Source organism: Mirounga leonina, unplaced genomic scaffold (assembly GCF_011800145.1).
Source record: "Mirounga leonina isolate KUSES-001 unplaced genomic scaffold, KU_Mleo_1.0 Mir_94, whole genome shotgun sequence".
Taxonomy (NCBI): Eukaryota; Metazoa; Chordata; class Mammalia; order Carnivora; family Phocidae; genus Mirounga; species Mirounga leonina.
The window spans coordinates 56024947-56052044 of NW_023270855.1; the positions used below are offsets into that span (position 1 = coordinate 56024947).

General features: G+C 61.0%; 1 protein-coding gene across 3 annotated transcripts; it reads right to left on the bottom strand.

Annotated features, from left to right (window-relative positions):
* Positions 1–1827: 1827 nt before the first annotated feature.
* Positions 1828–24941, bottom strand: PIAS4 (protein inhibitor of activated STAT 4). Of its 3 annotated transcripts, none has more exons than XM_034996769.1 (11): positions 24871–24941; positions 19557–19983; positions 8990–9047; positions 8172–8213; positions 7719–7809; positions 7475–7603; positions 7281–7386; positions 5223–5296; positions 4962–5122; positions 2493–2623; positions 1828–2338 (listed from the first exon to the last, which is right to left on the bottom strand). In XM_034996769.1, exons 1-11 carry the CDS (start codon positions 24895–24897, stop codon positions 2064–2066), a joined length of 1521 nt encoding a protein of 506 aa, XP_034852660.1. In that variant the 5' UTR covers positions 24898–24941; the 3' UTR covers positions 1828–2063. The 3 variants fall into 3 exon arrangements, with proteins under 3 accessions (XP_034852660.1, XP_034852661.1, XP_034852659.1); XM_034996770.1 differs by having other exon boundaries at positions 4962–5038; positions 8963–9047; XM_034996768.1 differs by having other exon boundaries at positions 8963–9047.
* Positions 24942–27098: the final 2157 nt, after the last annotated feature.

A 27098-nucleotide genomic window follows, 5' to 3' on the forward strand; every position in this document is an offset into this window, starting at 1 on the left:
GTGTGCGGGTTTGTATGTGAGCTGGGCTCACTAACCTAGGACGGGGATGGCTGTCCCGTGGTCACTCCGTGTGTCACCTGGCGGAGGACCTGGTGTCCCGGCCTCCAGGGCGCTAGCCCTCGCGAGGGTTCCAGCCCCTCCGCATCCTCGCCGACACTTGCTACCGTCTGACTGCAGGCCCGCGCCCGGCGGCTCTGCCCGGCGGCTCTGCTGCGCTCTCGGGGCTGTGGTCCGAGTTCCCTCCCACCGGCTCCCCGGCTCCCCAGGCGAGCGGGGACAACCCTGGATCTGGCAGATCTGCCCCGGCTCCTCGCCCAGCGTAGCGGAAAGACCCCGCCGGGCCCAGCAGTGCAAAGCGAAACCTTCCTTCCGCGTTTGACCAAATGCCGCGCCTTTTGGATCCCCGACGCCATGCTGCACGAGGGGACCGTCCACGGGGAGCTTTTGTCCTTCGATCCCCTCACCCCCGGCCAGCGCCCCAATGCACAGAGAAGCGGACGCCTCGGTGGCTTCACCTTGACCTTTTTTATTTGCGTTTTTTAAAAACAATTAAATTAGAATACAAATATTAGAAAACCGCGGCCCTCAGCTGCCAGTGCAGCCGGAGGGGGGCCGAGCTGCACGGCCGAGTTTATACAGTAAAACTGAATTTGCCCTCGGCCAGATTGATGTCCCTTTCTTCAGACCTGAAACGGTATTGCTTCCTGACTAGAAGAGCTGTTTACACAAAGGAAATTATTCTGGGGCTGGGGGGGCAGCAAGGAAAAAAAAAGCAGAACAGAACGGAGGGCAGAGGCGGTGGGAGAACCGAGCGTGGCCTCCAGAGGACAACGACGCTGGGCGGGGGGCCGGGCACCCAGCCGCGGGTTCCTGGAGGCATCGGGGGCAGTGGTGGGGACCCCCCGCGATGGCTGGACCCCCGAGGCCGGGCGCCCCCAGGGGCTCGGCGAGTCGCTGACGGGTGGCCCTCGGCCTGGTCCTGTTGGAAGACGAGAGTGAGGCTCCCCGGGGGGGCGGGCCAGGCAGGCCTCTACCCGTCGGAAAACCCAAGAGCAAGAGGGGGGTAGGAGCCACCCCACGTGGAGAGGGCGAGGCGGGAGTCCCTGCTGCCCCCTGGGAAGTGGCCGCCCGCCCCGCCCCTCTGAGGAGGGCCGGGGGTGGTGGGGGCGTCTGTGGACATCTGCGCTGTTCCGTAGGGAAGTTAACCTGAATTGGAGTTACCGAGGTAGCTGGCTAGAAAACTGAGACCCCCCCACGCCACACGCTGCCGCACCCTGGGGCCCCCGCCTTCCACAGGGGGTCCTGGCCACATGCTGGGTCTTCAAAATACCAAGTTATTGCACTTTCAAAAAATACAACACATCTGTGGCTAAACCCTCCCCGGCCCCCCCCACACACCCCCCGCCCCTCCTGTGCCCCCCGCCCCCCTCCCCGCCCCAACCCACTCCATGGCTTCTTGGCTAAAATGCTCCCTGCTCAGCGGTGCGCTCCAGGGTCTCTGGGCGAGAGAACGTGTTTGCAGAGAAAAAAAGCAGAGGAACAGACGGATGTCAAAGTCGCGGCTGCTGCCAGGGAGGGGGGCCGTGCGCCCGTCCGTCTCCCCTGCCGCCCCCACCACCCCCACGCGCCCCGTCCCTCTGCACCGGCTGGAATGGTCCCTGGAAGAGGCGAGGCGAGGCGGGGCGGCCGAGTGCGGCTCCCCGGGTCTGCCTGCCCCTTCCCAGGGCCGCCTCGGGCTCCACGGCTCGGCTCCGGCTGGGGAGGCAGCTGGGCGGGTGGCTTGCCTCGTTTGTAAGAGTTTCATTTTTTGTTGTTGTCTCATTTTCCTTTTTTTTTTGGACTTTTTTTGTCATTTTACTTTTTTTTAATTCTCCGATAGGAGAGTCCAGAGGTACAGGTACCAGGAGCCAGGGAAAGGGGTGGAAAAACAAAATGAACAACAGTAAAAAGAAACCAATCACTCCTCCCTCTGCACCCCGAGGCCCGCCTGCGCCCCCTCCGCGTGGGTGAGCACCAGGGAAGTCGAGCGTCCAGCCGGGGGCGGCGGCGGCGGCGGCGAGCAGTCAGCAGGCCGACACCAGGCCCTTCTGGAAGGGACAGCGGCGCTTGGGCCGGGGGCCCTCCTCGTCCTCGTCCTCCTCGTCCTCCTCCTCGTCCTCCTCCTCCTCCGACGACGACGAGCTGTCCAGCGTGAGGTCCACCACGTCGGCTCCCGGCTTCCCGTTCTCGACACCGCCTGCCGCGCCGCCCCCGCCCCCGGCGCCCCCAAGCGCCCCGCCCCCGCCCCCGCCCCCGTTGACGTTGGGGGTGGACAGGAGCCCGTTGGCGTCCGAGGTGCCTGAGGGCGACAGGGAGAGGTGCTCAGAGCAGGCGCGGGGAGGCCAGTGAGGGGCAGGGGCCCTGGGGTGCTCCCCCGCCTCCACGAGCGCCACGGGGTCCCCAGAGCCCCCAGCCGAGCCCCGCTCCGGCCCGCTCGCGGGGAGCCCACTCACCGAGCACGAGGATGGGGCACTGGGGGCTGCAGCTGCGCTCCTTCTCGGCGCGGATCGGGCACCACGAGCCGTCCACCAGGTACTCGATCTCGTCGGCGTCCTCACACTCACTCAGGATCTTGGAGAGGAGCCTGGAGGGGCGGGGGGCTGATTCCTGGGCCGCCGTCTGCCCCCCGCCCCCCGACTCAGGTGGGACGCTCGCTAAATAAGCCACTTCCTTCTCTGCGGAAGCGGTTTTCGGACAACCCCCACCAGGGCCCGGCGCCCCGAGGTGCAGCGGGGCTGCGGGGGGGGGGGGGGGCCTGCCCGCGCAGCGCTCCGTGAGCCCACCGCTACCCCTCTGCCCCGCGGCCCCTACCCTCCCATCCCGACCCCGCGCCGCCCCTCGCTACAGACGAGGCGCCAGGCGTGCACAGGCCGAGCGCGCTGCTCACAGCCCCCGAGAAGCCCTGGGGTGGGGCAGGAAGAAGCGAGACCACCGCGTCCCGCGCACACAGCAGCGCCCCAAGAGAGCACGGCCGGCCCAGCGGGACAGGCCCTGGCCCTGGGCACCGTTTCACTGAGGTACTGCCAGCCAGCCCCATTTTACAGACGGAGACACTGAGGCCCGGGGAGGGGTGGGAAGCTCCCCAAAGCCAATGAGACCAGAAAGCGGGCCGCCTGGACCCCATTCCTGGCCCTGCCCCTCCCGGTCACGGGGCCTCCGTCTGCCCACCTACGAGGCCTATGCAGCGCCCACCAACTCCAGCAGCCGAGGGGCCCACGCCAGGCCAGGTCCCATACAGGGGACACACGTGCCGCGGTGGCAACGGGCCAATGTGGCCCCGACATTTGTTCCAGGTCAAAGCGGCACCTGCCTCCACGTTAACTTCAACCACCTGAGACGCAGTCACACGGGAGGGAGGCCCTTTCCTGCTCCAGGACATGCCCCGGGGTCACTCTGTGGTGTCAACACAGTTCCGCCCCCGTGCGCAGCCCAAGCAGGAGTGTCTGGCTGGCTCGTGCCCCACGCCCCCCATGCCCAGCTGGGGGTCCTCGGAAGGCAGAGTCTGGGACAGAGTCCTTATGAGGACCCCAGAATCACCCGGCTCAGGGCCAAGGGTGGGACAAAAGAGCATAATCCTCGAGGAAGCACATGAATCAAGGACTCTGCTTCCAGGAAGCCTCCCTGGCTATGCCCAGAGCCTGTGGGATGCTGGGACTGTGGCGTGCGGGGCACAGCCACCCCCCCAGACCCCAGGACCCTCTGCCCCTGGAGCTGTCGGAGCTGCCGCCACTCGAGCCTGGGTGACCCGCTCTAGGCCTGTGGGGGTGGGGGGAGAGGCAAGCACGGGGCCACACAGCTGCCAGGCCAGGAACAGAGCGGCCATTCAGCCTTGACCCTTGTGCCTGGCCCCAGGGGCCTCCTCACTCCACCCCAAGGCTAGATGGCGTGGGGACACTGGGGCACGGCAGCTCAGCCCTTCCGGGGAGGGGAGCCAGGCTCAGAGCTGGCCGGACCTGGGTTCCAGTGCTGGCCCGGCCACCTGTGAGCTGGGCACGCCCGGGGCAGGTGACTGCCCCCTCTGAGCCTCAGTCTCCTCATCTGTAAGGTGGGGACGATCCAGGCCCACCTCCTGGCACGGTTGGGAGGGATGGCTTGACAACAGCCCGAGTGCAGTGACCAGATGAAGACAAGCACCCCAGTGTGGGGACGGACTCACGCCAAGCCCCTACCGACCGTGGGCCATCCCCGGGCCCACAGCATGCACAAATCCCACGCACACACTCGGCCCTCACGCACTGCCAGGCGCAGAGGGTAGGCACAGACCCAGCCTGGCAGCCGCAACTCCCCTAACCAAAGCCTCTGTCCCCCCGCCCCTCCCCCAGCTCCGGGGACAGGACATGGGTGTGGCTGGCGCCTGGCCGGAGTTGCTTGGTCAGGTGCTGGGCTCACTTTCTGGAAACCTAAGACCTGAGCAAAGTCTCCCTTTTGGGGAGAACGGCCTCTTCCCCTCATCCCCCCGTGGCCTGGGGAGGGCTGATGCCGCCTGGGCAGAGGGGCACCCGAGAGCCGAGACCAGAACCGGGGAGACTGTGCTCTCCACCTCTCCGCACAGAGGGCGTACCGGCTGCGGTGCTGAATGCTGGGTGCGCAGCAGCTCTCCGGCTCGCGCAGCGGCCCCGGCACCGAGCTCTTGGGGTCCCTGCTTCACGTGGGGCAAAGCAGACCCCAGGTCCGCGGGGTCACAAGCAACACAAGCAACCTCCTGGGCCCCGAGAGCCTAAGCTGGCAGCCCCCGCCGGCGCACGAAGGCCCTGGAGCCCCACGAGGAGGACATCTGCCTTCCCTGCGGCCAGGGCTTCTGAGCCACCCGCAGACCCGAGTCAGGAGACCCAGGGGCCTCCGGAGGGGCGCGGCGCGGCCCCTCCTGCCGCAGGGTGGGCGCGGGGGGGACGGGGGCTGCCCAGCGCCGCCTGGAGCCTCACCCGTCAATGATGAGCTGGTCGTAGGGGGCCGGCTTGTCGCACACGGGGCACATCCAGGTGGGCTTCTTCTCGTTCATCTGGAGGTAGAAGACGGCGTCGAAGCACTGCAGGTGGGCGCAGGTCTCCGCCCGGCAGGGCACCGACAGCCGCATCTTCACCAGCTGCGGGGAGGGAGCGGGTGGCGTGAGTGGCCCCCCTCCCCCCGGGCGGCCCCGCGCTGCGGGCAGGTGGGGAGCAGAGGACGCGCACAGCCCGACTCACCGGGCAGATGAGGGAGACCCGCACGCCGGTGGTGGCGATCTCGCTGTCGGGGTCCAGACGCAGCTTCTCTTTGACTGCGGAGAAGGGGGCGGCCGTCGTTAGCAGAAGGGACAGAGGCGTCTGCGGGGTCGGAGCCAAGACGCAGGCTTTTCCAGCACCCGCGGACGCCGGGGAAGGCAGCAGCAAGCACCCTCAACCCCTCCATCTCAGGGGGAAGACGGTCCACACACGGAGCACCCCAACATCCACCTCCCAGGATGTCGAGATGTACATTTCAGCTCCAGGGCCCAGGGCCACGAGGATCACCTGTGAAAGTGTCCTGGGCAGCGGCCGGTAATTTTGGACAACCTGGCATGCCGATGGGGCAGGCCGACCCGACAAGCCCCCTCTGCTGCCCGTTTTCACAGCCCATGGGCCTCTTTTGGAAGAGAGATGGAGGCAACCGACAGCCGCAGACGGGGCTGTCCGCTGGGACTGTGTGTCCCACACCAACCATCCCGGAGGGCTCAGCGAGAAGGAGGTTGGGCCGCTCCAGGATGGTCCTGGCGGCCCCTTTCCCGGACACCTCCACCCCTGGCAGGAGCAGGAGTGAGCCCACGAGCACGGCCTCTCGGGTGACCTGAAGCCAAAGGCCTCATGGAAAATGCCCACAGCAACACACAAGGTCCCCTTCTTGCAGAGAGACTGGAAGGAAATGCGCACGAGCAAACCCTGAGGCAGGCCCACAAGGAGGAGTGCGGTCTCCCTCCCTCCGGACCCTTTCGTTCTGCATTTGTTCTGCTCTCGGTGGAACGGGGAGACTGGCTGACAGACCCCCAGAGGGCTCAGGACAGACGGAGCCTGGAGCTGCCCCTCCTTCCTCCGTGTAACCCCTGCAGCCCCTCCTCCAGAAGCTTCCCCTTCCCTCCCACACAGGGTTGAGGGGGCCTAGGCCCACCCCTCTCCCCAAGGTCCCGAAGGCCCCATCAGCTGTTCACACCTTCACGTGAATCCCCACCTCAGGGCCTGCCTCTCTGGCCAAACGCCAGCGATGGACTCAGGTGCATCTGGTTTTGAAGCGAGGCCGCCTCCTCCCCACCCGACAGAGAGAAGGTTGGGTGCAGCAAGAAGGCTACAAGTGAGACAAATACAGGACTTCCCGCAGCAACTAAAAACCCAGCAGCCGGTGACCCAGCCTGCGGGTGGCTTCTGAGAGGAAACTGAACCGTCGGCGCCAAGCAGGGGCCCAAGCGGTCCCACACACACCACTCCCTTTAGCCCTGCGGACCCCCGCCTCTCCCAGACTTCCGCCAGACCTCTGGGTGCCCTGCCCCCACCCTGTGGGCCTCGGCCTAGATGAATCCCACCTGGCCCCCACGCCAATGCCTGCCCCCTCTGGTCAAGTCGGTCACTGTCCCCACAGGGAGATGGGCAGGTGGGGGACCGGTTTTGAAGAAAGGGCTCTTTGAGGGAAAGAGGGAGGCAGTGGGGTGGGGTGCACAGGCGGGAGCCCTGCCACTCTGCGCCTCAGGGTCCCCAGTGGTCGGATGGGGACATCGCCAAGTCCCTCGGCCCAGGACTACTGTGAGGATCTGGTGAGAAGGTGCAGTGACCAGAGAGGACCAGTGACTTGCCTAGGGCCGCACAGCCAGCGCACGCACGGACACGAGCCAAAACACAGGACCGTCTTGGCGGTGGTTCACTTTCAGCGCTTACTACGTGCCCCCCACCACCCCCAACACAGCCGGTCTGGTCTCAGGTTGGATTCCATCACTCCCCGGTACCTCCGGCTGTGAATCGGGTCTGCTCCTGCCCCCGTGTCCCTGGTCCCCGCCCAGCAGTCAGAAGCAACGGCCTCCAGCCCCCATCCCCCAGGATCTCTCCCGCCTTGCTGCTGTGGGGATGACCCCCATGTGCTCGCCCTGCCCACATGCCAGACCTGCCCCTGGCTCTCACCACCCAGGCTCCCTGGGCTGGAGGGCCTGACTCCCGCGTCCCTGCCTCAGGGCTTCTGTGCTGGCTGTTCTGCTCCCCCTCCTTCCACATCCCCCGGGGTGACACATGGGCCCACCAGCTCACCCAGCGCCTTGCACAGCTCTGGATGCTTGACCCCAATGGTTTTCAACCTCTGCAGCAGTTCTGAAGAGGTCAGTTGCCGCACCAAGTACAAGGCCACGGAGTAACTCTGGGGACAGAGGTGGGGGAGGGGTGGTGAGGCCGAGGAGGGGCGGCGGGGGGGGGGTGCAGGCAGGAGGCAGCCCCGCCCCACTCACCTTGCCGTAGTTCCCCCAGGTCACGGTGATGCGGTTGGTGGCCGAGGACAGGTACATGAGGTGGGTGAGGTTGATGGGGCGGCAGGGCCTCTTGGGTTCCACTCCAGGCTTATTGGAGGGGTAGTAGCCCTGGAAGCAGACGCGGGGGCTCACACCTCGGAAAGAGGTTCCATGGTGCCCTCTCTGCCCCACCCCCACAGTGGCCCAAGGCTGCGGTGGCGGGGGCCGCGGGGGGGGCACTCACCGGGACCGAGCAGTAGCTGTGGTTGACCTTCACGGCGATGTTGGGTGGGTACTGGTCCTCCTGAGGGCCGCTGGTGTCTGAGTAGCAAATTCTGCAATAACAACGTGGACCGTGAGGCCAGCAGGGGCTCTGGCCAGAGGGGTGGCCCTGAGAGGGGGATGGGTGCAAGGCCGGCGTGGAGGCCACAAGGGCCATTTCTGCCCAACAGATGCATCGCCGTTCTGGACCGTACGAGGGGCTCTCGGGGCCCCAGATCTGGTCTGAGCAAGGCTGGGCGGTGGTGTGTCCACAGGCAAGGACGGACAGCAGGAAGAGAGGAGGAGCAGGCCTCCACCTCTGAACCGGGGAGAACCAGAGAAGCCGTCAGGAGGGAGAGGGGCCCGACTGGGATGCACCTGGGGTGGACAGGGCAGGGCTACGGGCACTGGGGGATGCGGGCAGGCCCAGGCTCACCTGAGGACGACCTGCACGGCCTTGATCCCGGGCTGCAGCTCTCTGCACATGCCGAGGAAGCAGAGGGGAGAAGGGGGGTCAGTGAGGCAGGAGAGCACCCAGCACGGCACGCTGATCACTTCGCCTGCGCTAGCCAGACAGGTTCACCTGCTACCTCCCTTGGCAACCGAAGGTCTCTGGGCGCTGACTGAAACGTTCTCTCCTGTTTACTCACTGGTGACTTGGGCAGATGACCTCTCCCTCTGTACAACCGGAGGGGAGTGTCCACGCGGATATATTTAATAGGTCGGTAGGCAGAGACCCAGTATGTGCCAAGTGGGCAACAAACGGCTGCTCCAGACAGAAGGGCCTCGGGGAGCAGACACCGGGAATGCCTCTGACCCTCAGCTGTTATGGCTCGGGGTCTTCATCAGGGAGATCCTGCCCCGGCAGGACCCCAGGCAGTGTCTGGGGACAGCTACAGCCATCGCAACTAGAGGAGTCCTGCCATCAAGTGGGTGGGGCCAGGGATGCCGCTCAGCCCCCATGCCAACAGGGCCAAGGGGAGCTCTGTTAAAGCGGGGGCTGCGGATCAGAGGCAGCGAGAGCATGCAGACAGGGCGCACTGCCCGGTACACACGGCAGGTGCCGAGCACAGGGCGGGGGCAGGGCTTCCCCTCCCCCCACCGCGGAGCGCAGGGCCCACATCGGGTCTGCAGAAGGCGCCCCTAGCCCAGCCCTCTAGACGGCCCCAGACCATGCCGGCCCACCGCCTGCCGCGGAGGCCAGCAGGGGTGCAGGGCGCAGCGCACCTGGAGTTCCGGATCAGCTCCACTTGCCTTGGCGTCAACGCAAAGATGCATGGGCTCTCCTGAAGCTTCTCGTTATTCTGTGGAACTAAAGACAAACTCAGGGTCAGGGTGATGTCTGGTCCCCAGTGAGGGAGCCAGCCACACCCATTTCCAGGGGCTGGACCCTCCTCAGACCCGGAAGCAGTGAACAGGAGGCTGAGCCTCACCCAGGCAGCCAGGCCTGTGGGATGGAAGCAGGGCCGCTTGGGACGAGGGTGCAGGGGAAGCCCAGCCCTTCCTGGTGCCACACCACAGCCTATGATTCAGGGAACACCCCTAACCCTGGAAGGGCCTCTTGGGAAGCAGCAAATTTCTTAGCCCTCCGGGGTTCAAGGGTCTCTAAGGAAAACAGAAGCGCTCAGCCTGGGCACCTGGGTGGCTCAGTTGGTTAAGCGTCTGCCTTGAGCTCGGGTCATGATCCCAGAGTCCTGGGATCGAGTCCCACATCGGGCTCCCGGCTCGGCGGGGAGCCTGCTTCTCCCTCTGACCCTCTCCCCTCTCACGCGGTTTCTCTTTCTCTCTCTCTCAAATAAATAAAATCTTAAAAAAAAAAAGACGCGCTCAGCTCACGGAGAGGAGCCTGGCGGGCTGGCAGGATGCAGTGGGACAGACTGCACACCCTTGGGCCAGCTGCTTCCCCTGGAGCCTGTAAGATGCCAACAACTCTGTCCCCACCTCACATAACTGTTCTGGGCAACTGGCAAGCGTGTGCCTGTCTGTGTGGTGCTCAGCAAAGCCCCTGCAAGGCACTGCCGGAGGGGACAGGGACAAGCTGGACAGAGGTCCTGCCTCGGGCATTCATGGCCAGCAAAGGAGGTAGGCAAGTGAAACTGCCCTGAACCTCCAGGTGCACAAAACAAGAGTCACGGAGCAGCCCAGCTCACAGCAGGAGACACAAGGAGGGCAGCAGGGGCACCACACTAACCATCCCAAAGTGCCCACCTGGGTGCAGAAGTGGAGGAATGTCTGCCGGGGACGGAAACCATGGTGGTGACAAGCTGGCTCTTCACTCTCAATTATAACTGCATCGAGAACCCCAGGGGTGATCAGAAAGTCCCTGAACTAAATGAGAATATACACTGCGCCAAAACTTGGGGGAAGCAGCTAACATAGTCGTTTGGAAGCAAAATCAGAGCTTTAAAATGATTCTATTAAAAAAGACAGAAAACGGGGTGCCTGGGTGGCTCAGATGGTTAAGCGTCTGCCTTCGGCTCAGGTCATGATCCCAGAGTCCTGGGATCGAGCCCCGCATCGGGCTCCCTGCTCTGCTGGAAGCCTGCTTCTCGCTCTCCCACTCCCCCTGCTTGTGTTCCCTCTCTCGCTGTCTCTCTCTCTCTCTCTGTCAAATAAATAAAATCTAAAAAAAAAAAAAAGACAGAAAAAGTTTTCAAATGAAGGCCTTGCATTTCCTCAAGAAACTAGAAAAAAGAGCAAATTAAAGCTGAAGTTAGAAGAAAATTAAAAATAAAAATAGAAAGTCAGCAACAGAAATAATAATCAAGCCAGTCTTCTTTGATAAGCTAAGTAGAACAAACAATAAAAAAAGATCATAAGCACACCCACTGTCAGAAACGAAAAATAGACCGTAGTACACATCTATACCCTTTTGGTTTAATACAGGAATGAAACCAACAACTTTATGACAATAAATCTGACAATTTAAATGAAATAGACAAATTCTTCCGAAGTTGCAAATTACCAAAACTAGCACCAAAAAATATAAGAAATTTGAAAAGCCCTTTATCAGTTAAAGAAGCTGAATTCGGGCGCCTGGGTGGCTCAGTTGGTTAAGCGACTGCCTTCGGCTCAGGTCATGATCCTGGAGTCCCGGGATCGAGTCCCACATCAGGCTCCCTGCTCGGCGGGGAGTCTGCTTCTCCCTCTGACCCTCCCCCCTCTCGTGTGCTCTCTCTTTCATTCTCTCTCTCAAACAAATAAATAAAATCTTTAAAAAAAAAAAAAGCTGAATTCATAATTAAAAACTTTTCCACAAAGAAAACTGCAGATCCAACTGGTGAGTTCTACCTAATATTTAAGAAATTGTATAAACTTTTATGAACTTCCAGAAAATAAAGAAGAGAACAAGTAACTCACTTTACAGGGCTGACACGACCCTGATACCAAAACCTGACAAAAACACATCAAAAAAAGAAAATTACAGATAAACATCCCCCATGAACACAGACATAAAAACCCTTTAGAAAATATCAGCAAATATCCGGGCCCTTGGGATTTAGCTGAGGAATGCAAGATTGGTTTAAAACCTCTACACAGGGGCACCTGGGTGGCTCAGTCGTTAAGCGTCTGCCTTCGGCTCAGGTCATGATCCCAGGGTCCTGGGATCGAGCCCCACATCGGGCTCCCTGCTCAGCGGGGAGTCTGCTTCTCCCTCTCCCACTCCCCCTGCTTGTGTTCCTGCTCTCGCTGTCTGTCAAATAAATAAACAAAATCTTAAAAAAACAAAACCAACCAACCACACTGAAAGCCACCCGATCAGAAGACTGGATGCGACGTGGCTGGCAGGAGCGAAAGCCTCTGGGGAGGGCAGGCCGTCCTGCACAATCTGCCAAGATCACCCACACACAACGTGGACCCAGCGGCCCCCGGTTCTAGGGTCATGACCGCACACGTGCTCACACACCCAGGAGGACCGGGGCCCGCGGACAGCCATCGCTCAGAACGGTTTCCATCGATGGCGGATGGCCTAAGTCTATGCCCACCGACCTGGTCTGGTGAAGATGCACTCCGGAGCAGCTTACAGAGGAATACCACGCAACCCCGACACAGATAGCGAAGGATCCAGAAGCTCTTCACACTCCGATAAGGACGGTAAGGAGTAACCTCCGAGATGTTCTTGTCAGGTGAAAGCAGCTGGTGCGGGTGGGTGTGCGTCACACCCGGACTCGTGTCACCGACAGGGGGAAGGGTCTGCGTAAGTGCAGGTCTGCTCATCTGCTCAAGAGACATCTCTGGGTTGGGAGCCCCCTGAGAATCGGCCACAGCCACTGCCTCGGAGTGACCGGGAGAGGCTAGAAGCCAGCCTTCTTTGTACGGCCAACCCTTCCAACAGCGGTGTGCGTGCTGTTCCTATGAAGGGCTGGAGCGTAAGTAGTTTTGGTTTTAGTAAGACACGTGGTCTCTGCCTCAACGTCCCTACTCTGCCTTGTACCATGAAAGCCACCAGGGACAATAAACAGACAAATGGGGCGTTGCTGTGTCAATACAGCTTGGTTTAGGAAAAAAGGCTGCCAATGAAATTGGCCCCTGGCCCTAGTCGGCCAACCGCTGCTCCAGAACCTTCTGAATTCCAAACCACAACAGCAGGTAACCTATCTAAAAAGCAAACACGGGCGCCTGGGTGGCTCAGCCATTGAGTGTCTGCCTTCGGCTCAGGTCATGATCTCAGGGTCCTGGGATCGAGCCCCGTATCGGGCTCCCTGCTCAGCAGCGGAGTCTGCTTCTCCCCCTCCCCCTGCTCATGCTATCTCTCTCGCTCACACTCTCTCTTTCAAATAAATAAAAATCTTAAAAAAAAAAAAAAAAGTAAAAAGCAAACACAATTCGGATTTGAAACCAGCCGAGACTCAGAAGCCAGACCACCAGGTTCATAACCCAGCTCTGCCCGGGGCACACATCCCTACCCCCACCCCAGGCTGGGTGCCTTCCGTCCCCGGGACCCAGTTCTCGGGGCGCAGAGCTGGGCATGAGGCTGGAGCTCAGCAAGAGGCAGCTGCTGTAACCACCAAGCTGCCGCCACCAATTCACGCTTGTTTGCCGAGGGCCTGGCGAATCCCTGCGCAGTCCTGGTTGGGGCCCTTGAGGAGGGCCGTCTAATTGGGGGGGTGAGGGGGCCCATAGGCCACCTGTAGACATGCCCAGACCTGCCCTAAGAGCCAAAGGGCAATTATTTCCGACGGGGCGGGGCGGGGCGGGGGGCGCTCACCATGCCCAAGCTGGGCTGCGGCGGCTGGCGGCTGAGCGGGAAGCCAATCCCACCTGCTGGCCAGGGAGCTCCATCCCCAGAAACAAGGCAGGCAGGTGAGCGCTATCATGGGAGGCCAAGAGTCTGGGGTCCCTTCCAGGGCTCCCCCTTCTAGATGACACCACCGTGGGGACAGCGTTCGCATTTTCTGCTGTGCCATGGGCCCCGGGTGGCTGACTTCCCTCAGGAAGCCAAGTGGCCAGTGGGAGGTGAGCCGCCCCCTCGGCCGGGACACAGCATACCCCACACGGTAGGAGGGGGGTGGGGGTCCCCCAAATCCAGGCCTCCATCGTCCACTGCCAATGGCAGCTCCACCCTTTCGGCTGTTCAGGGTTGGGCCGTGGGCAGCATCCACGACTCTCGGCACCCCCTGTCCCCCCAGCATCAATTCCCAGTTGGCTCCAATTTCAAAACACACTAGCAAGGTCCCTCTCCCACCACCCCTACCCCTCCGATCAGTACACTGACCCCTCGATGGCCCCCCAGCTCCCCCAAGTTCACCGCCTGCCACTTGAGGGATGCTGTCCCCACCCCAAGTGGCCCTGATTCCACAGCAGCCACCCAGGCCACCTCCTTGTGTCCCCCAAGTGCCAAGAACATCCTGCCTTGGTGCCTTTGCACTCGATATCCCCTCTTCGAGAACATTCCTCCCCCAGCTACTTAGATGGCCCTGATGTCTCTGAAGTCTGCCCAAACTCCACCAGAATGACAGACTTCCCTGAGCGCTTTTATTTAAAAACTGCAAGCCCCCCATAGCCCCCTGCAATCCTGGTACTGCCTGTATCTCCTTGCCCGCTTGATTTTTCTCTAAAACTTTTACCTCCTAAGAATCAACACAATTTCCCAGTGTCTTTGGCTCGTCATGAACACTGAACCAACCCCAAAGTACCTCTGCCGTGTCACATAGGCTGCCACAAAGCCATGGGGGCCCCGCGTGGGCTAGGATGAGGTACCCACCCCAGGCCTCAGAGCCCCCCAGGGACTAAAGGGAGGGAACCCCCTGCTCTCAGGTCTTCTGGGAGGACTGGGAACCAGCCTCTGGTTCAATCCAAGACACTAAGAGAGGAGCCCAGCACGACCATCTCTACCCCGGCTGCCAGGCCACCGTGCAAACCACCAGCAGCAGAGAACACGATATGGGGGGCATGAGCGGGAGGGTAAAACGGTAGTTAGGACGTAGCCACCGTTCTGGAGGATCACACATGCAAAAAAAAAGAGGGTGGCAAGAACAAGCCCAAACCTCCAACAGGGGCCTAATACTATTTTCTACAACACACACACAATTTTACAAAAGTTTAAATAAAAAGCAAAGAAACCGGGATCTCCAATCAGTCAGAGAGGCCTGGCCTCCCTCCCACTAGTCTGCAGCCTCCTGCACCCTGGGGCCTCAGAGAAGGATCAAGGCCTGTCCTCCAGGCCAATGCCCCCAGACCCACATAGGGTCTCTGACTCCGGCCCCGGCTCTCCAAATGAGGAAGTCAAGGTCTAAGAGATGGTGTGGGCGGTGCAGGGGGCCTTGCCAACAGCAGGGAGCAAGCAGGCACCTGCCCTGGGTCAGGGGCTCTGGGCTCACACCCCAACTCCTCCAATCACAGGGGCAGAACTTGGGTGCCCACACCCAGCTGGCGGGCTCTTGATTTGCTACTCCTGAGGTCATGGGGATGGTACAGGGTCACACACTGAAGGAGAGCTGGAGAATGCTAGCTCTCGGTCATTCTCACGGCAGCTTCCTGGCTGCTTCTCAGCTCCCGGACTGGGCACCTCCTGCCCCGCTCCGCACCGTGGATGCAGTGAGGGAATGAACCGATCCCAGGCCCAGACATTAAAGAAGAACACCTACAAATGAATAAGCCACGCCAGGGCTGGGGGCAAAGCCATGGAGGGGGAGAGGGTGGTGACGAGAAGGCGAAGGCAGGCAAGTAGGAAAAGAAGATGAGCTTCAGGTTAGGTGCCTCGGGAGGGAAGGGCCATGTGGTGTCTGAGAAAGTGTGACAGACAGAAGGTACAGCATGTGCAAAGGCCCCAGGGCAACACGGCCTGGTGTTTTGGAGGAATAGTGAGGGGAGGGGAAGGGAGAGAGAGAGGAGAGGAGGGCAGGGAAGAAACCAAGCAGAAAAGTCAGTGGGTCACGGGAGGGTTTTGAACAGAGGAAGGACATAACTGGATGGCTCTTTTAAAAATTTCCTCTGGCTGCTGGGGGGAAGACTGACAACGTGGAGGGAAGAAACCAGGGAGACGGCTGGGCAGGTGGGCGGTGGGGGAAGCCCCGCCGGCCCAGTAGGTTGGGCCACCTGCCCCTTGAGTTGGGAGGCCGGACCTGGGATGCCACGTGACCACCCAAGCTCCCAGGGCCCGGGATGGACCTGAGGACCCAGGGAGGGAGCATGCACCTGCGTGTGAGCCCCGCCTGGCCCCTGGACGGCACACAGGCCACTCTGCCTCTGCGTCCCTCAGGAGCTAACACCCACCTCAGAGAGGACCCCAGGAAACGAGACCCGGGAAAGCTTACCAGATCTTCGACGACCCCAGAAGCCCTCGGGACAGTCCAGCCGGCCCCCACTCTCCCCGTGGCCCACCCATCTTGTGTTCTCTGGCCTCTCCCTCCCTCTCTCCTCTCACGCCGCACCTCGCTCCAGTCACAAGGACTTCTGTTCCCGAGCCCTCGCTCACTGCCAGGCCCGGACCTGGGACACACTCCCCTGCTCCTTCCTCTCTGTCAGGCTTATGGCTACTCACCCCTCAGGTCTGGAACGTGGCCTCCTCCAGGAAGCCTCCTGCCTGCCACCTCCCCATGAATGCATCGGCAGGAGCTCGCGGCCCTGACCGCCCCCAGGAAGCCTGCGCTCCCCAAGCAGAGCATTGCTCTCCCAGCACCGTTCGTTCACCTCAAGTGCAGCTTCCCGGCAAAACACGCCAGCCGGGGGACCCCATACCTCCCCTGCTGCTTCGGCGATACCAGCCAGAGGCCGGAGGGGGAACACGTGTGTGCCCTGCACAACGGGGCGGGTGCCGGACCAGCAGTCCCCAGCCAGCACTGGTGCTGGCCACCCTCTGGGGCACGGAGACAACCAGGAGACCCTTCGGAGTTGTCACGACGTGGGTTGGCTCCTTCACTTCGGGGCGGCAGGGCCCGGCCCCACAGCCCGAGACGCTGGCCACAGGACACTGGCGAGCCTCACAGAGCAGCACCGCGTCAGGTCGTGCTTCCTTCCTTCCGCCCTCAAGTCTCAGGATGGCCTCTCCTTTCTCCCACGCACCGACGGGGCTCCAGGCCTCCTCCGTCACTCTCCGGCCGCTCACACCCTGGGTGGCTGTCAGATGCCCAGTGAGCCCCCAGCTGCAGGGGCATGCCCAGGACGGTGTTCCCTGGCCCCCCTTGGATTCTGCTGGGGTTGGGAAGCAAGTGCCCCTTTCCTGGCTGGGACGGGTCGGACAGCCAGGCTCTTTGAGCTAAGAGGAGGCCGGAGGTCCAGAACATTCCCGTGCTTCAAAATGGGTATCTCCCCACAGGGGTGCAGGGCACTGATGACTCAGGGAAGGGTCAGAGTCAGGAAGATGGCTGAGCTGCGGCCCCAGGGCCCCCTCCTCAGCAGGCTGTGTGACCTTGCGCCAGTTTCCCAACCTTTCTAGGTGCCAGCCCCGCTGGAGCAGATCATCTGTCTCCTGAGGTCCTTCCAGCTCCATTATTCTCCTCCCCTCCCCCAACCCAAACATTCCACTCCCTGTGATTTATGTCTCCTCTGCACCCGGCGCGGTCTCCATCCCGAAGCTGGAGCTGGCCGGCGGCTCTTCCGGGGAAACAGACCAGAGTGTTTGGACCTCATTCTGGTCAGCAGGTCATGGTCAGGAGCACGGGGGGAAGGGGAAGCCAGCTGAGCGCAAGCCCCGTGAGGTGGCTCTTGGGCAACGCCAGCGCTGTAGAAGAGGCACCCCAGGGAGGCCCCCAGGTTGAGGAGCGGGGGGCCAAAACCGCTGGTCCTGGAATAGAGGGGACCAGACGGCTTCAGGACCAGATCTGTGCTCGACGAGGACGCTCCCTCAGAACCTAGCAGGCAACAGAGGGTCCCTGAGGATGGGAGTCCCAAGGAAGGGGTACATTCAGGATAGGGGCGGGGGAGTGGGTGGGAGCCAGGGCAGGGCGGGGTAGGCCTCTTTGTTCTGAGCCGCCAGCAGAGTAATTCCTGGTGTAGACAGGGGAGCAGACTCTCCCGGAGATCAGGTGACTGGGGTCCCCGGGGGCTCAGGGCAAAGTGATGCACTGCGGGGCAGGAGTGGGAGCGGACCATGCAGGAAGGACGCTCGTGGTCCAGGCAGGAGAGGGAGAATGCTGGCCCTTGAGTTCAAAGTCACCTCTGTCCCCCGCCCAGTGCCATGCCTGACTTTCTGCTTCCCGGTGAAAACCCAGCCTCCTTATTACAAACATCACCCTTGAGTCCTCAGGAACCTGAACCATCAGCCTGACCTTCAGAGCCAGCCAGTCCCAAGGCCCCCAGAGCCTGCCGGAGAACCCCTGGGGGTAGGGGGAGAATGGGTTCCAACACGTACAGAGGATAGTCAGGAGGAGCAGAGCCAGGGCGGGGTGGGGGCTGTCCTGGAGAAACTGAGGAAAGGGCCTTGGGTCTCCAACGGTGCCATGTCAACCCCACGACAGGTGCTGCTAGGCCAACTTACTCCCCACTCGGGGGCTGGTGACCAACACCGCCAGAGGGAAGGCAGGAGAGGGCAGAGACTCGGGTTGATACGGGGCCTTGGGACTCCAAGGCCTGGACCAGCAGCAACTCCTTCCAGCTTCACCGGAACCACAGCCGCCTTGCCCAACCTCACGAAGCTCAAGGGCTACAGGAAGGAGGAAAAGAGGCAGCTGCATCCCCCCCGTTTCCCCGCAGCTAGGGCTGGACAGAGTGGGCTCGCTGGCACGGGGCTGGCGTGGAACTCTCCGTGCACAGAGGGGCCCCTTGGCTGAGCAAGACGGGATGCTGGGTCAGCAGGGCAGGAGGGATTGAGGCACACAGCAGGGGGCATGGCGGGTGGGGGCACGGGGGGGGGGCACGGTGGGGCTGTGACCTCTGCCACGGCACACAGAGCCCAACTCACAACCAGGGCCAGAGCCTGGTGTGCAGCAGGGGCTCGGTAAAGATGCGGGGGTTGAAAGGGAGGTGTGGACGAGGGGCTGCAGGGGGGCAGCTGGACCCACAGTACTGACATGCGCTCGGGGCACCTCTAGGCCCTAAACGAGGAATGCCAGAGTGAACCCTTACAAGGGTGGAGGGCTCTGCTTGTTCCCTGCTGCTTCCCCAGGGTGGGCTTCCACGGGCCTCCCACCCAGCAGGCCCTCAAGGGGAAGAAGACGGAAGAGGTGAGAATGACGACCAGAGGGGCCTCCAGGCCCACGCCGGCACCCAGTCAAATCCGAGGGGCGCCAAGAAGCCCGTCGCACTAGACTCGCTATCTGGAGCCCTGGAGGCACCAGCAGCTGTGGCCGGAGGGAGCACAGGAGGCCGAGATCAGGCCGACACCCACCCCGCCCCATCATCACGGCTGCCAGTGAGGGGCCAGGGGCCTGTCCACACACGGCGCGCCATCAACCTGGGGGCCAGAGAAATGAGCAGAGAGGAACCACAAGGCCCTGGCATTGTCCCCTCTACTCCTGGCGGTGTCCCACCTCTTGGGAGCACAGCCAGCCTTCCCTAACCTGCTGGTCCGTGGTGATCGGCCTGAACCCATTGGCCAAGGCTGCTCCCAAGGCTGCCTACCAGGAAACAAGCCTTTTGTGGGAGGAAGGAAGGAAGGACGGAAGGAAGGAAGGAAGGTCAGATCCAACTTCCAGCCCTTTTGCCACAGGGAGTTAGAGCATGGAAGCCAGCATCCCCGGTGGCCCCCAGTGATGCCCGCCTCCTGATGGTCCAGGCTGGAACAGTCCCGGCCCATAATGCACAGAGTTGGTCTGTGTGACCGACGGAACGTGGAACACAAAGTTAGGTCACTTCCAAGCGGAGGTCAAAGAAGCGACGTGGCTTCTAGCTGCCCCTACGCTCACACATGTGCGCATACTAACCCTCCCACCACCCCCATCACTGGTTCCGGACGCAGCAAACCACCATTCCACACTGTGAGGATGCTTAAACAGTCTCCAGAGCCCACATGCCAAGAATCAGGGTCTTGAGCCAAAAGCCAGCAAGAAACCGAGACCTGCCAGCAACCCTGTGAGTGGGCGGCCCCCAGCCCTAGTCGGGCCTTCAGATGAGACAGCCCCCAGCCAACAGCCTGACGGAGACCTCACCAGTGCCCATGCGTCAGGACTGCTCAGCCAAGCCACTCCCAAGTTCTCACCCTCACAAGTGCCTGTTGTGCTAAGCTGCTGTGATTCACGCTCATTCGTGAGACAACCCTACAGGTCACTAATATAAAGACCCAGAGGGGGCTTCTGTGCTTCCTAGGAGGGAAAGCCCCCCACGACCCCTTGGCCCTCGCTGCTTCCCGAGAGACACTCCGGGTCAGTGACGTAGCTGCCACAGGCACTGGGGGAATGCAGAAGGTGGGACCCCCCCCCCCCCAGGGCGGTGGCAGACTCACCCAGCTCTGTGGGCTTCAGCAACTCGTCCAGCATGTTAAAGAAGGGCAGCTTCACCAGACGCACTTCTGGCTTGAGGGTCTTGGCAGGCAAGCGTCCAAGTCCATTCAAGTACTTCCCGTAGAGCACGGGGTAGTCAATGTTGGGGCCCGAGAGGGGAGTCCTGGGCACTGTGCCAGCCCGGTCGTAGGTTGAGTGCATGGTCAGGGGGTCCAGGGGCCGGTGGGGCTGGGGGACAGGCTCTGAGCTCTTCTTGGCGTAGCGTGTCTCGTACAGCTCCTTGATCTTCTTGAATAGCTCGGGGCTACAGTCAAACTGGACCAGCTGGAGGGCCCGGGTGACAAGTTCGTGTTTAAGTCCGCTCTTACTCCGGCCAACAAAACCCAGGAGCATCTGAAGATCGGAGACTCGGAAACTCATCACCATGTTCTGGGGAAGAGCAACAACAGACACACACGCTCAGGGGAGACCTGGCCAGATTCGGGGACTGCCAATGCAGCAAGGGGCTTCCTGGAGCCACCTGGGCCCTAAATTGGGGGACAGTGAAGTGACAGCCCATCAGGTGCTGCCTCGCCCTGCCCCCAGGTCCCCTTCACTCTAGCTGGCAGGAGCCCAGGAGGAGGAGGGGGAGGTGGCGGTTTTGGCACCAGGCCCACTAGCCCAGGCTCAGTCCCACTTCCATGCCTTTGCTCAGGCCTCCTGCTCACCCTTCCCTGTGATGCCCCCTCCCAGCTCAGCCCTGCTCCCCTCCTCCTTCTCAAACCTTCCTCGGCATTGCCAACGCAGCAAAAGCTTCTGACCGCCCCCCCAACACACACCACTGCCTTCTATTTTAGGTTCTCTTTTCCCATCTTCAAGCCTGAAAGCATCCCCAGGGCAGGAACTGGGAATCTTGCTTTACCCGTAAACAGCCTCAGCCACTCCCTAGCCAAGAACACTAATGGCCTCTCTGAACCTCAGTCTCTTCATCAGGATGACAGGATCCACTTCGTCGGGATGTGGGAAAGACCAGATGAGGTAACATACGGAAAGCAGAGTAAATCAACGTTGGCCACAAACATGTTTTCCCTTCAGTCTGGAGGATGGTAGCCACGATTTAATACTAATCACCTGCCAGGAACTGAGCTGCACATGCAATCATATACTTAACTCTGATTCTTAAAACAACCCTGCCAGGCTGCGGGGAGGGAGCTCCACATTATAGCCAAGATTCAAACCTAGGCCTGACTCTAAAGCCAGGGGCAATTTCTCTCTTCCGCACTACAAGTGTCCACATGGAGCTGAGCACAGGCGAGCATCAAACGTCTGCTGATCATTCCAGCAGGCCCTCTCCAACTCGACACTGTGGACGCTGCGGCTGGATTGTTCTCTGGGGTGGGGCTGTCCTGAGCACTATGGGGTACTCAGCAGCATCCCTGGCCTCCACCCACTCAATGCCAGGAGCCCCCCCAAAACCCAGCAGTGACAATCACAAAGGTCCCCCAGACACTGCCAAATGTCCCCTGGGAACAGGATCGAGAACCGTGGGTCTGAGGGGAAGGCTTTGGGAATCCGGCAGCCCCAGAGGCTGTGAAGTGAGCTGTGGTGAAGTGAGCTGTGGCGAAGTGATGAAAGAGGTCTGGCAGGGTCCCTCCAACTCAATCAAGCCAAACACGAGAGCTCAGCTGATGCCAATGTTTTCCTTGGGGCAGCCTGACCATGGCCTGCCCTCTGTGAGACCCTGGACCCCAAGGGGAGGGACGCTTCCCATAGGCTACACGAGCAAAGTGTCCTTGAAGGATGGATGCGCCGGCAGGGTTTCTGGGCCACTCACACTGAGCCCCAAAGCTGGCCTGTGTTGAATGAAACGTGGTGGGTAAAAGAAACTTCCAGGCGAATGGGGAAAACAGGTACAAGTGATGAGGGTGTATACTGAAAGCTGGTGGGCACAGGGCAGGACACCACCCAAGGAAACCAATAAAGCCCTTAAATTCAACTTGAGAGTCTGACAGTCGGAGGTGAGTGGGAATCCTGCCAGGGTGTTTACATAGCGGTCCCAATGCCAGAAGGCTCTGGTGTTTCCCGTCTCCTGGCTGTCGAAGGGTGAGGCGTGGAGACTGATGGGAGCACTGGGACTTAGGAGCCCCGGGTTCCCGGACGACCCTGGGTCCTCCATCAGGCCTCTCTGTACTTTGGGCACCTCATCTAGCCACGTGGGATGGGAACCCTCTAAGATCACTCCCAGCCTTACACCAGGCTCCGGCTGATGGCGGGGAGGGGCTGTCGAGGCACAAAACGACAGAGACAGACGTGTGGAGCTGCCCCGTCCTGCCTGCAAAACCTCAAGAGAGAGCCTTTTCCCGCTCCCGCACTAGACGTGGAGTGTCCGCCGCATGCCAAGCACGAGGGCTCTTCCAGCGCGGCAGTGGCAGGGTCCATCGGAGTCCCAAGGGCACTTCCTCCCACTCCCCCCCAGCTGTCTGGGGGCCTGGGGACCCTCACATCCCAGCACACCCCTGGCCTCGGGACCTCAGTGGTGTGCTGGCCTTCAGAAAGCCTGGAACACTTATGAAAACAAAGACTTCACCTTCCCTGGCCTGACTTCCTACCTTGAGCAGAGAAAATGGGCTTGCAAACAAGATGTTTCTTCTGGAAGAGGCCCAAGGCCTTGGAGGGGAGAAGCGATGTCATGTGGAAGCTGACTGGCCTCCATGGAGCTAAAGGCAGGTGGGCTCGGGACTCCAAGTCTGACCATAACACATCTTCTAACATCACCCCGCCCCTGGGAGCGCCCCGCCCCCGCCGAGGCCTAGCCCTTTCACCAGGTTGGACATCCGGATCTGCCGCACGAGCATCCTGGGGCACATCCCTCAAGCTGCCATATGTTCACGACTCAGATCTCTCAGCAGCTGCCACCACCAAGGAGCCTGCCCTTGACACTGGGAGGAGGGACAGCGTGAGAGGGGCACAAACATTCAGGAAGAAGCCCCAAGCACTTTGCAAATCACTTCCTGCCATGGCTTCATCCTACCCCGCCTGCCCCTCAGATCTGTGTTTATAAACAGCACCAGGCCCCGACGGCTTCCATAGTCTCAACTCTGGGCTTGTTCGGAGCTGCGTGGAAAAACGTCAGCCTGGATAGAGCTGCTGGGCTTAACTTAACCGGTCTCAGGTATAGGTTCCTCTGAACGGGGGAAAGTTAAGGTCCTTCTCTCCAGGAAATGGGAGATCTGCGCAAAATGCTACCATCCCAAGGGGTTCCCAGACTACCTCTTCCCCCAAGCCCTCTCAGGGGCCTCAGGTGAAGAGTCTGATTTCCAAGTTTACCAACAACCCCCCCCCGTTCTCCCCATGGAGCAGCCAGTTTTGTACCCCAAAAGACGAAACCCCCAGCTCCTAATACAAAAGGTTAGGTAAGCACCTAAAAGAAGAGAACACTTCAATGACACGTGCGACACTCCACGGCGACAGCCAGAGACTAAAGAAGAAAGGCTCCTGAGGCTCAGAGCAAAGCTGGGCCACTGAACGGAGGCTCACATTCTAGAGAACTTGAAAAAAGGCTCAAGTTGATTTAATTGGGGTGGGGGGCCCCAGCCACCAGAGGGTCAAAGAGAGTTCATCAGATCGTATTTCAAGGCCCTGGATGGTATAAAAGAATTTAGTCCCTACCCTCTGGTGGGGGTGGGCGTGGGGGTGGGGGCGGGTGCCCAGGCCCAGAGTCACAGAGTCACAGCCCCATGGGACCACTGAATTTCAGGGCTCCAGGGGACTTCAAGCCCACCGGCTGCCACCTCGGGCGTGCAGAGTTCAGACTTCTGCATCTCCAGGGGAAGTCCCAATTTCTCAAAACCCTAGAGAAGGGCAGTGTGTGTAGTACAGGCATTGAGGGGGACGCTCCAGGGGGAAGGGAGCTCCATTTCAGATCTCCGCGGGAAGGGAAGGGAGATGGAAGGAGAGAGAGGAACAGGAGAAAGAAAACATTTACAGGTCAGGACCCTGGGGAGGGGAGACCAGCGGGGAAGGAGGGGGAGGAGCCTCTGACCAGCAAAGGTCCAGTCCCCTACCTCCCTGCCACCAAAGACCTTGAGTAAACTTCTCAGGAAGGAAAGGAACAACCCTAGTGTAGTTCGGGGCAAGGGCTCTGGAGCCTCACCGTTGGGGAGGTACCTGGAAGAGGGTACATCCCTTAACAGGGATGGCACCTATGGGATGTGGAACCTGAACCCCAAAATGGAGTATGAGGGAGAAGCACTGAGGGCACTGAAGAAAGAGGTGGGGGACTCTCCATGGATCAACACAGGAAACCAGCAAAAAAGGAGACGGAGGCCCAGAAGCCAGAGCTGGGGTGCATAAAGAGATCTAAAGTGGGGTTTGGGGAGCTGTATGGAGGGAGTGTGATCTTAGCAGACTCACTAAGGAGTATAGGGGAAACTTAGTATGGGGTCTGATCTTGCTAGCGTGAAGTTTAGAGACCCCAGGAGCAGAGTCCAAAACCTCACAGATGCTGTCCCGAGGGTAAAAAGTGGGAGGAAGGCAAAGCCCAGGACCCAAGACTGAGGAGAGAGTTAGGAAGGGTTTGAACAGGGAACAGTGGTCAGGACTCCGTCCCAGGCGGGAGAGCGAACTCGAGTGACACGGTGCCCACTCCGAAGGCGAGAGAGATGGTGTCAGGAGGGGGGCGGGGCTCTGGGACCAACGCGGGAGCTGAACTAGGGGTCCAAACTCCAGCCCGGGGTACGAACCCCAAGAAAACACTGTGTTTGGGGTGCTTCAGGACCCTGGCTCATCACCCCGGATGGTGGAATCGGTGGCAGAAGGGTCAGGGGACCCTTCAGAGCAGGGAGTCGCCAACCCCAGCTGGCCTGCTGGGTGGGGGGGCTGAGACCCAGATGCCAGCCTTCGGTGCCTTGGGAGGCGAAGACACTCCCCCAGGCCAAAGAGCAGGACCCCGGCTCAGGGCGAGGAGGGGACGAGCAGTCCAGCCCGTCGGGCTGTCCGGGGGAACTGTGCCTCTAGCTGGGAGGCGCGGCCCTGTCCCCGTGCTTAGGGAGACGGGACCCTAACCACTCGGGCTGTGGGGGGGCAACCCCGCCTCAAGCCCGAGAACCAACCCCCAGCGCGAAGGCTGGGGAAAGGTTGGGGGGCCCCGCCCCCGGCCTCCCCGCCCCCCGCCCGCACCCGGCGCGCCAGGGCCAGGGGCGGGCGAGGGGGCCGGGCGGCGAACCGCGAGCTGGCCGCGCCGTGGGGCCCCAGGCGGAAGGCGCAGACCTCCGCCCGCCGCCCGGCCCCCGCCCACTCTCCCGCCCGCCCGGGCCGGCGCCGCCGCCGCTCACTCACTTTGGCCTCCACCAGCTCCGCCGCCATCTTGGCCACCAGCGTCCCCCGCGCCGGGAGCCCCCAGCCGTCGCGTCACGTGACCGCCCGCCACTCGCGGGCGGGGCCGCCGCGCGGCCAATTAGCGCCCGCACGCCCTCCCACCCCCTCCCCGGCGCGCGCTGCTGCGCAATGCGCAGGCGCGTACGACCGCCGCCCGGGCCTCGGGCCAATCAGGGCGGCCCGGCACCGCCCCCCTCCACTTCTCCCCCGGCCGCCACGCCCACCCCTCGCGGCGTCTGGCTACTTAAAGGAATACGAGCCCCGCGCAGTTCGGGGCGAGTGCTGGGTCCTGTGTGGGTCGGGAAGGAGGACGGGAGGGGGCGGCGGTGACAACAACGCCGCCAGGTGCTGCGGCCTCCGCGCTGGGCGGCCAGCCAGGTGCGCGCCCGGATGCCAGGCGGCGTCGGGGGGAGGGGACGGGTGCTCCAGCGCGGCGGTCGCCGGCGCGTGCGGCCGGGCGCCCAGCCGCCCAGCACCGCGCCGCCTCGGCGGGCCCAGCGCGGCCGAGGGCGAGCGGGCGCGGCGCCCCCCGGCCGGCCCCCGGCCGAGGAAGGAGGCCCTCCTCCCCAGCTTCCCGCGGCCGGGCCTGCCCCGCCCCTGCGGGCGACCCTCTGCGGGGCCCGCCTCCGCACCCACAGTAACCTTTGGCGTCTGCGCTAACTGGAACCTCCCCTGCTCCAGAGCCCTCGCCGGCTCCCCAGCGCCCGCGGGCCGCGCAGCTCCAACTTGCTTGTGTCAAAGGCGGGAGACGAGAGGCCAAAAACGAGTGTTGCGGGCGCGCCCGGCTGGCTCCGTCGGGAGAGCGTGCGACTGGATGTCGGGGTTGTGAGTTCCAGCCCCACGTTGGGGGGGCGAGTTTACGTTAGAAATAATAATTATTATTTTTAAATTTTAAAAAAGTGTGTGTTCCAGGGCTCATACCCTGAGTTCGTGACTCTCAGGGCAGGAATTAAGAGAAATTTAAGGAAGCACCCCAAATCACTCGAAGTATGTTGATTTTTTTTTAAGGTTTATTTATTTAACAGGGAGAGAGAGAGAGAACACAAGCAGGGGGAGCAGCAGGCAGAGGGAGAGGGAGAAGCAAGCTCCTGCTGAGCAGAGAGCCCAACGCTGGACTCGATCCCAGAAGGCTGGGATCGTGACCCGAGCTTAAGGCATACGCTTAACCGGCTGAGCCACCCAGGTGCCCGTTAGTGTGATTTTTAAAAAAATAAGAATGCAAAAGAAAAAATCCATGATGATGAAAATATCAGAATTTTTAAGAGTCCAACTCTGCAATTGCGCATGACCTCACTGACATCACCCAAACCCTAATTTTATAGGGTTTTTTTTTTTTAAGATAAGATTTTATTTATTTGTCAGAGAGAGCAGTGCGCCTGAGCACAAGCAGGGGGAGAGGCAGGCTCAGGCTGAGCAAGGAATCCAATGGGGGACTCGATCCCAGGACTCTGGGATCATGACCTGAGCCAAAGGCGGAGGCTTCACCGACTCAGACACCCAGGCGTCCCTACGGGGTTTGTTTTATTGTTATTACAATTTTTAAATTTCCGAACAGTTTTCAGATTTGCAAGAAATCGCAAAGATAGTACACAGTTTTTCCTAGCCTTCCCCCAGCTGCCCCCAATGATAACGTCTTCCATAAACACCGTGTGTTGTCAAAACCAGGAAAGTGATGTTGGTACAATACGATCCACTCAGGTACAGATGTTTCGATTTCTCCAGTTTTTACATGTACTTTTTGGTGGTGGTGAAATCTGATCACACGTGTAGATTCTTGCCACTATCATGGTTCTAATGGTTTAAGGTGCGATTGTGATATTATGGCTGTTTTATTTATTTATTTATTTATTTATTTATTTATTTTTTAAAGATTTTATTTATTTATTTGACAGAGACAGAGACAGCGAGAGCAGGAACACAAGCAGGGGGAGTGGGAGAGGGAGAAGCAGGCCTCCCGCCGAGCAGGGAGCCCGATGTGGGACTCGATCCCAGGACCCTGGGACCATGACCTGAGCTGAAGGCAGTCGCTTAACCAACTGAGCCACCCAGGCGCCCGATATTATGGCTGTTTTAAAAAGGCTCTGTAAAGGGGCGCCTGGGTGGCTCAGTCAGAGATGAGAAGCAGCCTGACTTTGGCAGAGGCAGAAACTTAACCCAGGTTTGACCCACTCCAAGACCACAGTCAAACT